This window comes from Morchella sextelata, assembly GCF_020137385.1.
Source record: "Morchella sextelata strain SCLS chromosome Unknown scls_15, whole genome shotgun sequence".
Classification (NCBI taxonomy): Eukaryota; Fungi; Ascomycota; class Pezizomycetes; order Pezizales; family Morchellaceae; genus Morchella; species Morchella sextelata.
Window position 1 is genome coordinate 856,647 of NW_025408630.1, and position 15,979 is coordinate 872,625.

At 45.6% G+C, this 15,979-nt stretch overlaps 2 protein-coding genes across 2 annotated transcripts; both read left to right on the plus strand.

The window, feature by feature from the left end:
- Positions 1 to 1,159: 1,159 nt before the first annotated feature.
- On the plus strand, positions 1,160 to 5,721 carry H6S33_003531 (uncharacterized protein; the record flags this gene model as incomplete). The annotated part of the gene is made up of 4 exons (XM_044834883.1): positions 1,160 to 1,341; positions 1,500 to 3,303; positions 3,376 to 3,993; positions 4,231 to 5,721. 4 exons carry the CDS (start codon positions 1,160 to 1,162, stop codon positions 5,719 to 5,721), a joined length of 4,095 nt encoding a protein of 1,364 aa, XP_044691892.1.
- A 6,186-nt stretch (positions 5,722 to 11,907) lies between these two features.
- On the plus strand, positions 11,908 to 13,423 carry H6S33_003532 (uncharacterized protein; the record flags this gene model as incomplete). The annotated part of the gene is made up of 3 exons (XM_044834884.1): positions 11,908 to 12,076; positions 12,141 to 12,214; positions 12,278 to 13,423. The coding sequence occupies 3 exons, from the start codon at positions 11,908 to 11,910 to the stop codon at positions 13,421 to 13,423; spliced, it is 1,389 nt and encodes a 462-aa protein (XP_044691893.1).
- Positions 13,424 to 15,979: the final 2,556 nt, after the last annotated feature.

The following is a 15,979-nucleotide window of genomic DNA, read 5'->3' on the forward strand; positions in this document are numbered from 1 at the left end:
TTCTACGGATTGTGCTTCCTAGGTCCTGAGAACAGCAAAATAGGATTATTCTACGCGATAGATCTTCCTGATCGAGCCTCAAATTCGAGGTTTTAGCAAAAAATCTTTAATTAACTGGTAGTAGGTCTATTATGGAAAACTTCACCAATAGCTCGGGCTTTTGGTGACACAGGGAGGTTGGTCAAATGCTGGAGATAGGCATAAGTGAGGAGACATGTTTGTCCTTATTCTCGCTGTATCAAAATTATAGAGACCACAGCATCAACTTCGGCCACGGATAAACCTGCAATGGCAGGCGGCAGGAGCACGGGAGAGCGAATTATGACAGTCACAAACTCCCATACGATTGACGTAAGCGAGTCCATAACAGGCCAGGATTCGCGTCAATTTACCACTGTAGAACGCAATTTGCTGCTGTGGCACCCTAAAATGGATGTCTCATGTGACTGCAACTCAATTGTACTTAAATACTGAAGTGCCCACATGCAATTTGTCTCCTATTCTTCTTGTTTTCTGAACCCCTTGCTTCCATAAAGCATATAAGAATAGTCCTCTTATGCACACACAAACATTTTACTTCAGGCAAGTAACCTTGAGTAGATTCTTCATCTGGAGCTGTATAACCCCCATATTGGGGCTGCCAAGACAGCCAGAAACACATCCAGAAGCATCTATTAGCAGATAGCAAGGGTGGCAAGTGTAAACCAGGATAGAGGATAAGTGAAAAAGAAAAGGACAACAACAGGGGTAAGTTTTTCTGAGAAACAGAAAGCAAACACAACTCTGATTATGACAGGAAGCACTGATACCCACATGGTACTACAGTACCGTACTTACGACACCAGTTGGGTATAAACACATCGAGAAAGATCAACTGCACTTTCAACCACGCTCTGCTCTGCGATTGGTCCCCGCTCCATCGGTTGCTAACATCACCTCGAGGGTTCACATACCCATCTTTGGCCGCCACGTCAATCCAAGGATTTGGGTCTGACAATTCTGATATTGTCGAACATAAGGAATACCATAATAAGCGAGCCGCCTGCCCTCGGTCTTTTTGCTGTGTAATCAACTGCTGATCGATCGAGAGAGCGAATTGGCAATTGTGTTATAAAGAAAGAAACAAAGAACAAGGAAAGGAGGGGAGAATTGTTTAAGAATGATCGCGAATGGAGCAAGTATCGCATCTACCAACAATGCGAGTGTTGGGGTTGGGGCTACAGCGGGAGTGAGTGCTGGTGGAGGGGGTCAAAGTGGTATTGGGAGTGGAGGAGGAAGAGGCCCTGGCAAAAGAACCAGGAAGGAACCAGTCGATAAATCAGATGCAACAGCATTTGCAGCGTAAGTGATTACGTTCTCCCTGAATCTGTCTATATCTCATACACTTTCCGCGCGAAAAACGCAACCCTTTGTCTGCTACATATTTCTCTGCATTCGACGCGCTTGACGCTACGGTAGTTGCTGGTAACTGACGTTTCGCCTCAACCACGTATGTCCAGTTCTGAGATGAACAAGGTCAACAACACGCTTCATGCATTCGTCGGTGGCAAGCAAAGATCGTGGATGTGGAATCACAATGCTACTCCGACACCTGGCGGGGAACCCGTCCGAACTACAATTCGATCACAGATAAACCCCATCAGGAGAAGGACAACGCCACTGAACAGAATGCCTTCACAATCTACAACCGCAGGACGAAATACTACTAATATCATAACCATTGACGACCGGAACCAAGGAATACCACTACTCGCTACCGTCGGACCGGGAAAGTCGCCCCCGAGCTCCTTATCCCCGGACTCGCGAGGCTTCGGTTTACCACCTACTCGGACACAGAGATTACCTAGTGCAAATATGGAGGCAGTACTGCCCTCACCGGCGCCTAGTGATAGTCCATCAGCTATAGATAGGCGGGATGAAGAAGGGGAGGAGGGGGTAACATCGGCAGCGGCTCAAGACACACCAATCGGCTCACCAACCGATAGGGTGTATGACAGTGAGCAAGAGCAGAGGCATGGAAGAGCAGAGGATGGACAACATGTGATAGCTGTTGGTACCCGAAAAGAAACACAAACAGAGCTTTCGTCCAGCATCACTGGGGAGAAGGATATACAAACGATGAGTGACCCAGAAAATCGTAGATTACCCCGGGGATCCTCAAAAAGGGTATTCGAAGCCACAGAAGATCATGCCGAAAATGCCAAACGACGGAAGCAAACATCAATGTTACCAGTCTCCGAGGGAAATGCAGTTTTACCACCAGCTCAAATCCCTCGGTCAGGTGAGCAAGGTTCAGGGACTAGTTTGAATAGTCGTGTACAGAGTCCTGTGGTAGATAGTCAACAAATTTCACCTGTTTTTAACCAGCGAAGTTCCCAGTCTCCGATTATACCACCCAATAGGACTCCAGTAATCCCTTCAAATGCATCCTCCATAACAGCGCCATCGTCGCAATCCTTCTCAGCGCCTCTGCATTATTCGACATCACTTCCACCGACAACCTCGTCGCCCTTGACTCAGCCTCCAATGTTGGGTATCCCTTTGCCGAATGCTATATCAGATCTCAATTCGTGGAGTCCTTTGGCATTAGCATCGCAATTTCGAGCACAGGGTCCAGCTTCCCCTCAGTTCCACCCACAACTCCTACAGCTACAGCAACTACAGCAGCAGCAGCAGCATCAAAAGCAGCTACAACTACAGCTTCGGCAGGAGCAGCAGCAGCAACAATTAAAACAACAGCAGCAGCAACAACTACAACAACAACAGCAACAATTACAACAGCAACAATTACAACAGCAACAATTACAGCAGCAGCAACTACAACTACAGCAGCCCCAACAGCAACAGCAGGTTCAAAGACCTCAACAGGTACTACAACAGCAGCACCCAGCGCAGGCGTCTCAAACGGCCTTAAGAGCTTTTCTTCCTCAAATCAATCATTTTATTCAAACAGAGGGTGGGGTTGGCCTACGACTATTCAACGCCGTGGAATGTTTTAGATTCAAGGTTCTCCGTGAAGCAATATCCAAAGAAGATTGGTTTTTTGCTATTATGAGTCAGGTATATGCTCTGACATCAAACGCCGAGGATCAAAACACTTTATTCAAAGAAACTGGGATATCTGCTTCGTTGCCCGGATTCCAGGTGCTAAATGAACTTCTTGAAGACAATCAACGACTGTGCGGAAGAAATCTAACATACCTTGCGGCATTTCCGGTGCCAATTGCGGATGCAAAACAACGGCTGACCTTCTTTCCGAGTTTCTTGGAGGAAGTCAGGAATTTCCTGACAGATGGATATAAGGTTAGTCCTGCTAGCTTAATGCGGCTACTTGATCCTCACCTTTTACACTGATTAGTCAGCTGACACCATTAGATCGTAGGAAGAATGAGGGATTGTTACTTCAAGGCAGGAAGAGTTCCGACTGATGAGGACCTTGCACGAGATTGGAATACCAGAGCTCCGGTATTCCGTTATACAGTTGTTCGTTACCTCCAGCACCAAGTGAAAAAACTACTGCTTCACGCCGCTCAGGTAAGCACATTAGAGCACACAAATGAGCAAGAGCACCGGCAAGCTTTGCAGGGCCAAAATATCCAGATGCAACAATTGCAACGGAACCAGCAACTGCAGGATCAGCAGCTCCTGCAGCGGTTGCAGGTACAAACTGCGCAGCCACAGCAGCAGCAACAGCAACGGCAACAAAACCCTACACCAACGGAGGGTGTTCCAATCCAAAATCACAACTATCAACCACAACTGGCCAATTTCCAACATCGGCAGATGGCAATCAACCATCAATCTCCACCGCAAATCTCACCCGTTCCGAATTACAGCACCCCTCAGAGTAATCCGCAGATATCAGCGACCGGCGGAGCCATTCAACCAGAACAGACTAACGTTACCAATGCCGTAAGGGTTGAGAATGGACAGCCGCATGTTTCCGCGTTGCAGCGCATCGCAACTCAAGGACAAAGACCATCGAATCCTAGCGTCATTAGAGGCAATGGTGCTCCTATGCCCTTGAGCATCGACACCCAAAGAGCTCAACAATTAGCGAGAAGCCAGCCTTTTCAAGTCGGCTCTGTCAACAATTCTCCACTGCCAACATACACCCCAAGCTGGCTCACCATGCCCAGCTCTCACATGCATTCCCCGATAGTTACCCCAACAGCAAATCAAACGCCTAGTGGGATAGTCAATCGCGTACCACCTAGCCCGGGGATGCAGCAGCAATACAATCAATCAGGATTGCCATCACCAGCGGAGACGCAGGCTCGTCGGAATTCACGAGCTCAGCTACAGGGTCAGGGTCAGAGACGTGTAGCTTCAACACCAGCCCAGCAGGTCGCCACCACGCCTCAACAAACTATAAACTCTCCAGCGCGCCGACAAAGCTACGTCCAGGGCCATCCGCTGGAATTCTCTGACATGGCCGTGCTCAACTCTGCGCACATGCGACAAGTTAACGATACAAGTCTGACTACCCAGCCGATACAACAAACATTTCCCCCGCAGCGATCCGAGTTCATGGCCCCAACTACAATGGTAAATGCGCTACCTAGCCCGCGTGGTGTTATCCCATTACCAACACCGATACGAGCCTACACGCAGCTTCCTCAGAACGCGCTCCAATCCCATCTCATGAGTCCGAGATTTGCTGAACCCCCTCGAGTGAACGGAAGCACACCACCACGCTCCAAGCTTTATATCAGCATAAGCGATTTTGCTTTTCCGGGGGTTGCGATCAATTTCAAAAAATCATGTCAGAAAATCGCATTCAATATTACTGAGGATACTGAAAAAAGACTTTCGAAAACTAGGCCAGGGACCAAACCAGGGGATGGACTGACTCGACCAATGGTTTCTCCAGGTTCACTCATATATCGACTACGATCTATCAAATGGACAAAAAGCACTCAACCTCTGACTCCAGACCAGGAATGGGTATCACAAGAAACGGATTGGCCAGTTAATACCTTCATTGAAGTGAATGGTTATCATGTTGAATTAAGGAGAAAACCGGCTTGGGGGAAGGATTTACCGGCGGATATTACAAGCTTCATCAAAACCGGCGATAACGAGATGAAGATCGTAGTTTTGACACCCAGACGGACCGATAAAAGTGTCATGTATGCCATGGCAGTCGAGATTCATGAGTGTAAGCATGAAGATGATATTACCAGTTCTCTTCATACCATTTCTCCTACCGATGCAAAGGCCCTTATTACCAAACGTTTGATCGGCCAAAGTGCAGACGGCGATGATCTTATGGTTGTTGACAGCGACCACCTTTCCCTGGCTGTTACATGTCCGTTGTCTTTCACGCTCATGAACAGCCCGGTCCGGGGGCGGTCCTGTACACACCTTGAATGTTTCGACTTCAAAAACTTCCTGGACAGTCGCCCGCGACGTAGAGAATGGGAGCCACCGAATTCTGATGCTTGGAAATGCCCTATTTGCCGCGGGGATGCACGGCCGGGAGAGTTGGTGATTGACGGATTTTTAGTCGAAGTTTTGAATGCGATCAAGGAGGGTGACATGGGAGTCCAGGACCCAAGAAACATAGTTGTGAAGAAGGATGGGAGTTGGGAAATCAAGCATGAAAAGGAAAACGCCGTTAACGAAAAGAATGAGGACTCCTCAAATACCAATAGGGCGACTAGCGGTAACAGTAAGAAGGAGGTCGAGGTGATCTGCCTAGACGATGACGATGAATAAACATGGTTCGGCTTTTTACAAGGAAAACGGATTTGGTGTTTCTGATCTTTTTTTTTTTTCCCTTCATTATTTTCTTGTGTTTTCAGCTGATGAGCGCAAAAATAGCATAGCGGGGATCTGGTTTTCCTTACTCTTTCTTTTTAATCACTGGAGTTGTGTATTTATTGTGGTCTTCTCATTCATTTCTGTGGTATACCGGCCGCGACTATCAAGGGAGTGGACCGGTTCGATTTTACCTTATTCTTACTTTTACTTTTATTTTAGTTACGTGGTTGGTTTTCATACACTGGCGTTATTGGTAGTGGTTTTCTACCTGTATTTCCCTTCATATTCTCACGAATTGCTTTCTTTACGGCCTGACTGGCTGGCGCTTTCTTTCTATTTCGCTGTTTTCTCAGCTCTCTTTTACTTTGACTGGTGGTTTACTTATCCAGGCGCGTTTCTCCCCTACCTCGCGTCGGCACGGTGTTCACTCATGTTGCGAGGATAAGGTCATACACCTTTTATTACATCGCAAGTTTTCTGTGCCCTATTCTCGGATTAAATATGATCTTATAGTTACATGTATGGCGGGGGCCCCCGGGGGGGGGGGGGGGGTATGCATACTCATCAGCTATTAGAAGCGGAGGATAATCTTAACGAATGAAGTTTGTATTTCTAGTCTCATATGAGACAAGACGAACTAGCAATATCAATATCAGTATTATTCAAGTGTGTATCAAAGTCTAGGGCCAGACAAATAGTTGATCACAGCTGGTAAGCTACCACGGCCGGCATTCCGGACAACGCTGGTGTGGATATCTGCCTACGTCCCTGTCCAGTATGTAGCTAGCGATGTATGAAAAATGAGTTTGGTAACAATTATTGATTCATAATATCTCACTCGTATTTCGAGGGCAAGACTGTTGTTTACCCTTAGTCTGTCAATGCTAAAGGTAGAGATTTATAGGAGATCTATTCTTTAATAAGATAACGGAATATGCGTGCAAAAGCCATACTCTTGGCACAACCTTTTTTTCTTCTTTTTTTTTGGGGGGGCAGCATTTCGTTGATCCTGACAGTTTAAGCTAAAGAGTGAAGTCTGTAAAACTCAGCTACTTAAACAACCGACTACAATACAATAATCATCTACTCTATATGTACCTGTATATAGGTAACACATACGCTGCTCATAACCAGATATTCTCCTCGGCCCGGAAGTCATATCTCAACGAAGTTTCCTAAATTTGTGCTCTGGTATGATCATGATACCAGGTGGTCGGTGTTGTGAAGATATGTAGTGAATCAAGCTTTAGTTTGGTTTGCGTGGTTTTGTGAGATACGATCAGAGCCCCTCAAAGAGATAAGCCTAAAGCAAGGGAACAAACTCAAGCTGACTTAGCTTATAGGTTATATATTACTCTTCGTATTACGTCCACTATAATCTCTTACTCGAAATCATTTGTGTAAACAACACCCCAAAGGTGGCATCTTATTTCCCCCTCTCTCCTCCACCTGACTTACGCATGTCCGTTTGGTGGAAAGCAGTACTACCTCACTGCTGTTTTGCCATACCCCTACTTCATATTCATCACCAACGGCTACTATAGGAAGTGGTAAAGTAGTTTCCTGAAGTTAACAACACTTGAAACCCCGGCTACTGGAGTGTTTGCTCCTATAACAAGGGTAAAAGATAAGTCGAAGATCACGGCATTCGCAGCTTTGTATCGTCGTTAAAATGAGCTTTTATAATCGATTGGTTATATAGTACTTTGATCGAAGCAATGGCGATGATTTCTTTCCCAATTAGTAGAGATTTTTCAATGGTGCATAGTATTCTATTGGGGGCCACGTGTGGTTGTGAGAAATACCATTGAGACGAGTCCATCGCGCATCGTAGAGTGTTTTTCTTGACTGTAGAGCATTCTCCTCCTGAACTGTAGCGCAAGCTCGAAGAGAGCTGGTTTGGGGTAATGAAAGGAGAGCAGGGCCTGGATGGTGATGATGATAATATGTTTTGAGAGTTCGGACAGTTGGAAGGGGAAACCCCCTCCAGCCTGAGTCATATCAGTAGCTTTTCCGTCGTCTTCCACCATCAATCACTTCACACCCCCATCACCCCCACAGATCTAATATGTCTAAAAGAGATAGGATAGCCCCTCCCCCCTCTCCAAATCTCCACGCGCGCGTGTACCTTTGGGGTTCATAGTACGGCTAAAGCCGTTAATCGTCTGAGACGTCGGTTCTCGGAGCCGATTAAGGTATGCCAGAGTACATACTGGAAACCTCTAGCCTGATACTGACACTCAGCCCCCTGCATGTACATGCGAATTAATTTGAATTGAGGGAGTACATGTATATTGGGGTACGGGATACGAGACGAGTTCATAACGTAAAAACTGACGTATCGATAACACACTCTCCTACCAGCCGGGTAGAAAGCACGCATGCATTGCATTCCAGGCGCTCTCTAGGCACGTAACAATCACAGTGAGCAGCAAGCTACTCTTTGGGTATGGGTAACAGACTAGGCGCTCTCTTTTTTTTCACGTAGTATCCATGTTGGTCGAAAACAAGTGCCGCGATCGAACCGATGCGATGCGGTTGATTGAACTTAACTCATGAGTCATCACTCGGGACTGCCAAGGCCTACAAATTTTCTAGCTCACTTACTCAATGATCGTCTACTAAGCCTGGTTCTTCTTTTTCCGGTGTTTTTTATTTCTCAAATACAAGTATCTATTGTTTTTCATCCCCAAGATGACTCAATCTAATCACAAGCATCCACCTCTTGAACAACGGGCCTATGTGTAGCTACACGTAGTCTATAGAGCAGATCTGGGACGCGGGCCAGAAATCTGTCCTTTCCAGACTACATAACTGTGTCCTGCCCAAACTCATACTAATGTCATGGCCTTGGACTTGCCTTTTAGTACCAGATTATCACCACTGATACTCTGGCATTTACCAAGAGGCCAAGCGGTCTTTGGAACACTTTGTGCAAAGATCTCATACTTCTGGGCCAGAGAGGGGACCAATATTGAGCGAGACCAAAGTAACCTGAGACCGTCCTCAACTAACTTTATGGATCAGACTCTATAGTTAGAGTATTCGATTCACTATCAAGATATATGGCTTAATATATTCACCTTCTCCACCACCAGTCGGACAGTTGTGGTAGCTCTCATCTCTGCTTGCCCAATAATTCAATTTGAGTAGAATGTACAGCCTCGTATACTAACTACCCCGCACGCTAGGTATACACAAACACTCTCGGACATCTCCGCAGCTCTGTGAGATGAAACTTGAATCGACCACACTTATGGCGACATACTCACTATGACGTTTCGAGTCCGGAGTTTGTATGTGGGGTGGTGAGTGATAGTCTATGGTCAGCGAGAGAGAAAATCCATAATGCCAAGGTTTCATGGCCACTTATTAGTTCGCTCGCTAGGCTACAACTGCCTACTGAAAGAGTTGCTATTAGGTGAAAATAATTGGTTGTGCTGTCGTTTTTATTGTCTACCAGGTTCAAACGGCCCGGGTGAATATTGGCTTGCATATTTAGTTGAAAAGCTAGAGCTAAATTTTCGAGCTTCGTCGCAAGTACAGATCTATACTAGCTCATAACAAGCACCTGAAACTGGAAACAATGTCGGGCCGTGGATCATTTAGCTATTCCGGTCGGTAACTACATGCACCTAATTCTAGTATGCAGGGTGCAGCTGGAACCAGGGGCACTTATTATAGTACTGACAACCAATAGTGTTATAATATTTTCCTTGAACCAGTACAGAAACCTCTGGTGAACTAGTAACTGTGAGAGTGTTCAAGTGCTCAGGAGTGGGGGAATGGAGAAGACACAAGTGTTTTTAAAAAGTACGTCACTCAAAAGCCACAATCTGTTATGCCATCAATATCTATTATATATATAATTATGCTTGTGCAAGATCGATAAACTAAAGATCGAACAGCAAGGCTTAGTCTAATATGGGGAAGGAAATCATTTCCTCTTCAAACGAGATCTATCCCACCCACTGGTACTATCAATCCTGTGTTGAATTCTGGTGACTCATATAACTCTCTGTACAAAGTTCTCTTACAACTGTTCAACCAATTAATCACTCGCTCTTCCCCACAAAGTAACTCCGAGTGCGTAGCACGGGGGCTTGTTGATTACACCTACAGGTTGCATATTAAAACAACCACATGCCCTCTAGGAATAGGTCAAACTACCGAGAGCACCCAAGGCGCTATCTTCGTATTCCCAATCTCGAAAAATAATCCAGGATCGGATTGTTCGATTTATAATCAGTGATGGACTTACCCGGACCAGAAATCTTGATGCTCTTTACGTGGGGGCCGTGGCTCTTAATTGAATGTAAGGCCTTAAAAACAACTCAATAGATAATATCCAAACAGCCGCTGGTGCCTGTCGATTTCATATGACTGCTACAGAATTATGAAGGAAATGGATTTGTAATTAGAGTCCTACCCCGCGGAAATCATCATGTGCAGCTGAAGGAGGGTGTCATTGTGCAGAATCTCGGCAAGCCGAGCTAGACGCCAAGGTCCCGGTTCGCTAAACCTCCACTTGACAAGGCTACCGTTGGTAGTGTACTTGTGTAACAATGATAATGTTTGTGGTGACTGGGATTCTTTCCCAGGAAAATCTGCATGAATCGCTTACATGTAGGCACATGTACAGTCGTGTTAAGAAAGTCCTGGCAGTCAGCACCACACGAAATATTAAAATCCTTCCCACTCAACAACCATCAATTGGATTTGATTAAAACAAAATAATTAAGCCTTGTAGATGTCCAGAGTACAAGTATTCCTACCCACAGAATTATTGCTGGATTTCTGCTTTTGTGATACAGTGACTAGTGAATATTGCGATTTGAATACTTCCAGGAGAATAGCTACACATGCAGTAGCCAGAGAATTTCTGCAATTAAATCAAGGGTATCCAGGGTCATAGACTCGAGATAGACATTTAGACTTTGGAGAATGCTCTTGTTGTTGTTGAGACTTTGTGGGTAGAGCATGTGGGCCCAAATCACCATTTACAGCCGAAACTTTTCATGGAAGCTACACATTTATTATTCATTCCAAATTCTCAAGATTTTAGAATATAATGAATAGTATCCTAATTTTCCTGTACCCTTAATTTCAAGTCCTCTGGAATTATGGTTGTTGAGGGGAACTGTGTTATATGTACCGCTATCGCGTTGTCATCTACTGACAAGACTTGTTTAACACGGCTGTACTTGCTCCTTTCCTTCAGCTTTCTTCTCGAATGTTTCCTAAAACGATTGGCCTACGGGAGAAATCCTTTTGAGTTTAAAGAAAATGTTCTACTAAAAAAACTTATATTCTACCCACTAGGTCATTGATAAAGTTACTGGCAGGCTAGTAGAGGCGGATGTACGCGCAAGTCCAGTATTGAGATTATGCGCTGCATGTGAACTGGAAAGTCTACGTCTAACAATGAGCCTGGACGTAGAGAAAAATCGATGGCATTGCATTTCCGGATCAATCAACATTGGTACCTCCTGTTAGCTAGCTGCATGACGCACATCGGCCTGGCCTACGTCGAGGCGTGGAAAATCTTAGACAATCGTTTCTCCTAGTAAAAGAGAGAAATCGAATGCTACTATTGCGTGAGTCAGTCATTTGCACCCATCCATCATGAGAATCTCTCGCACTGAATATAAAGCCCACAATGTTCCAGCCCAGGAAGACCAAGAAAATCAAGAAGCACAGAACAGATAACAGAGTATCATTACTCGACTCCCAGCGTTTATATCAATCAGCACTCAAATATATCCCCCCCCCCCCCAATACACCGCGCATGCCAACTGCAATACCTATCTTTACGTCACACATCAATTGCTTTCAGAATAACACATATAATCCAGCGTCAAGAGCTCTTTTTCTACCTGAATATATAGAAAAAAGACGTTAGGTTGACAACCTATATACGTACTTGGTTGCAACACACACCCATTAGGATTCTTTGTTCCTTCTATAGTTATCGTACGATATAAAGACGCCTGCACATTCCTATCCAGTCACATTCCAACTTGTCGATCAACAGTTACATCTGAAGCTCGATCAATTTAGCGAATCCTGCTTTTCAGGATGTTCAGCAGCACATCCTCTATAGCGACTAGGAACTCAGTCGTGAGTTCCATGCGGTCTGTAATGCAAGTAGGCAAACCACGAATCACTATAAATGTTCAAGGCGAAGAACCCACCCAGTATAATGGAGGGTTGAAATCATACTCGACATTGGACACTATTAAGGGAGAGGTGACTATTATTGCAACTACAGCAGACATTCGATTCGATGATGTCCAGGTTACATTTGAAGGTAACATCCCTTCTACCCCACAGCGTGTCGGGGGTGAGGTGAAGCGACGCTGACAGGTGTACAGGGAAACAACGAACATGGATGGATAGAATGGGGGCCACGCCCGCAACATCGGGCCGAACTTCTTCGACAATCACAGTATGTTCATCACAACCTATCAACCATAGCCAATGACATTTTTAACAAGAAATCACCCCACAGTTTCTCAAGCTGACCCAGCCCACGGATGAAACCTTGCTGCCGCATCCCCGCATCTTGGAAAGGGGAAGGAAGTACATATTCCCATTCACCTTTGTAATTCCCGAACGCCTCCTCCCAACGGCCTGCACACACACGCTCAAAAACGACTCAGTCCGAGACTCGCATCTCCAACTACCCCCTTCTGCTGGCGACCCCTCTCTTGCAACAGATCAGGGGTGCCTAGCTGATGATTTATTCCCGGACATGACTCTAGTATCTTATTACATTCAAGCCAAGTTGGTGCGCCGCCGAGAGTCGGACGGAAAAGCTGTTTCGCTCGGAGATACGTTTCGGAGAGTGCGTATCCTCCCAATCGTGGAGGAGCTTCCGCCAGTGCATATAGAAGACCATCCGGGCGAGTATGTGATGCGTGCGGAGAAGGATATCAAAAAGGGATTCTTCAAGGGGAAAATGGGACGCTTGATAGTGGAGGCCGAGCAGCCTAGGTCATTGCGGTTATCGAAAGACTCACTATGTCCAGCGACAACGATGGTGCCAGTGTCGCTCTGGTTCGTCCCTGCAGATGAAGCGCTAGAGCCGCCAAAACTAGGGAGTTTGACTGCAAAGTTGAAGGTGTTGACCTTCTATTCAACATCCCAACTTAGTTATATTCCGGGACCAAGCTCCAAAAACGGAGACCCGTCATTAGGATATTATGGCGAATCACTACTACTATCATCAAGGTGTATGGAGAGTGCCAAATGGGTTAAACAACCATTAGCACCTGGTCCAGCGACAACATATAAAACAACCGTTCTAGTCCCCGTTACTGCTCCGAAATGTAAAGAGCTTGTTCCAAGCTTTACATCGTGTCTCATGTCCCGCTCTTATACACTCGATCTCTCCATATCCGTACAAGCATCCACCCATACCAGCCCTTCCGTCTCGCTGAAACTTCCATTGCAAGTCTCACACCCTGCTACTCCTTCCTCGCCAGTCCTTACAGTAGCCAATCCAAATATCGACGAATTCTTTACCCCACGCTCTATAGCTCCTCCAGAGTTAGAGCAGAACAGATCTGGACTGCCAGGATATTCAATACTTTCTGGACGCGAGGTACCTGTGAGGATACCGTCCCCAGTTGGGATCTCGCCTGGGTGCGGTTGACATTTTGTTCCCTTTGTTGCTTTCTCCCGTTCTCCGTTAGTGCTTTTATTTCGGTTTAACTTGGTGACTTATTGTGTTTGTTTTGGTTTTTATAGTGATGCAACCGGTAATGATTCTGTGCAATGATCATGACTGACGACGAAAAGTATGATAGTTGACTTTTTATGCTTCTCTATTTCTTTAGTTCTTTATATTTACTTTGTTTTGCATATAGATTCCCAGGGAGCTTTCTTAATTTCTCGGCTTTTGTAGCCCCTCTTTTTCTTAGATCAAAAACTGTATATTTGATACCATAACTATTGATAATACAATGTATTTTCAGAGCCGTTTTTCGTTTAGGTTTTTTCCGTAATAAATTACCCGCTCAAGCATTTGTCTCGAGCTGGGGGAATACTCATAACCTTTCATCTATATGGCCTATATTATAGACCAAGAGATAACGGACTTGATCTGAATGACTATATGCGAGTGATTCCATGTGATCCTAACACGCTCTGTAGGCCTATCAAGCTCGAATTCTGAGTGATAGGGCAAACCAAAATATCCCTTATTGTTTCCAGGTTCCAGTGTTGTATATATAATTACCATTCCGCAGCCTCTTTCACTATCCGATTAGTAAGAAGCTGCAGCTAAATTCGAATGATAATCCATGTCCGAATGATGCGAACCCTTTTAGGTTTAGTTCTGATTAATCATAAATGATCGAAATTATCGATGCAGCCGTGTCATCTTAATGGAGACTATTCAAAGAAGAAAAGGCATATAGGGCCGAGCAAGATTTCCATAACAATGAGCCTGTACTATGGCTTATACTCGCACGTGCACTCGATTGTAGGAATGTTGACACGAGGTGTAGTTAGGATCTTGCTGTAATCATAGCTTATCACTCGTGTCTAAGCTCATCTGGTAAAACTTATGGAAACAATGAACATTAAGTGATTCTTAGCGATGGTATCTAGCCGGAAGTAGTCATTAAGCCGAGATGATAGTCAAGGACTCGAAGATGTGAAACCCCAGGCCCAACCCCCCCCCCCATATAGCGTGCCCTTAAAACACCTGAAAGCCTCGCAAGTCGAACTGTAGGTGTCCTGCATACAATTTACCTTGGGATCCGCGGATTAGTGAGCACTCCGGGAGTTGCTTAGATAGATTCACAACCCATCTTTTCCCGTTTTGGTCAGTCATGTCGACAGCAGCTAGTCCGGCCTGATTCATAGGATATCACTCGGTTGTTTATCGAGTTAAGTGGGGAATCTACAGCCCCGAATCTAGATAGAACAGGTCTGCCCCCTTGAGTGCAGCCGCCGAGGTAATACAGCCGCCGAGGCAGTGCTTAGAGATTGGCTTAAAGCAAAGCAAAGACTAGGAAGATATGGCACCCTTAAAGAAGGCTGGCTTTTTGCTCTCTGGCGATAAAATTGGATCTCGTTATTTTCCCTCTCGTATTGGCCTTATATAGATGGGAGCTCATCCGGCCATCGGTCAACCAACTAGACCAGGAGATTCTATGGCGGGGTAAGGCAAAGACAGCAGGAAGGGCCGGGAAAAAAAGGACCCTTATGCTAGAGGGAATGGACAGCACCCGAGCTTTTTGTGGGGTAATGCTTAAGCAGCTTTCGGTTCTAATGTTTCTTGTGCGTTAGCTTACATTCCCAAGAAGAGGGGATTGGGGGGCGGGGGGGCGAGGAGATCAGGGATGAAGGACGAATAACGGGGCTGGGGGATCGGGAAGAGTAGATACCGCGCGCCGTAAGAAGCGGAGAAGGAATAATAGGAGGTATCTGATGAGAGAGGAGAGGGAATAAGAGGAGCTGAGAGAGATGTTGTGGAGGGGATATGGGACCACGGGCGGCACCTTTGTGCGCGCCAAGCTAGTAGATCTATAGTAGGGACAAAACCACTATCAGCAGGACTGTGGTAGGGACCTACATACCTCTCATACGCGAAAAGCCAAGATAACCACATTTGAAGAAAATTCACAGGTCTTGTTCTCCATGACAAAATACTTACATTATTGCACCCTCAAACGCATCTCTCGGTATTGGGTTATGATTTCCCCGGTTGCTCCTGCCTTCGAATTGGGGTAGAGAGTGATAATCCAACGTCGCATGATGGACTTAATTGAGCTCAACACTGTTGGTCCATCTCCACGAAAGTTCCACTTACACGCATATAAATTAACAAACCGCCCAAGAATATTTCAACAAGAGTACGACGGCTACAAATTGCAAACCACGTACAACTTTTAACAGTAACCCGCACTTCTAGCAACAGATATTTACGACATCCTCTACAATACCGCAGCACTATTATGTTATGCTCGCACCCGCAGCGCTATCACCGCGACCCTACCCCTCATCTTCGCGCTGTGTCACCAATCACCTACATAGGCCGCTCACAACAGTACCTTTCCAGAGTGGGTCAAAAATACCAGCTCCCTTATACCCGCAATCCCTTTTCCTACACTATGAACCTGCCAATTACGCATCTCCCCCATCACAGCGAGAAGAGTCCTAAAGCATTTTTTTTCCCGAGACCTAGCTCTTCTAAAGGCCA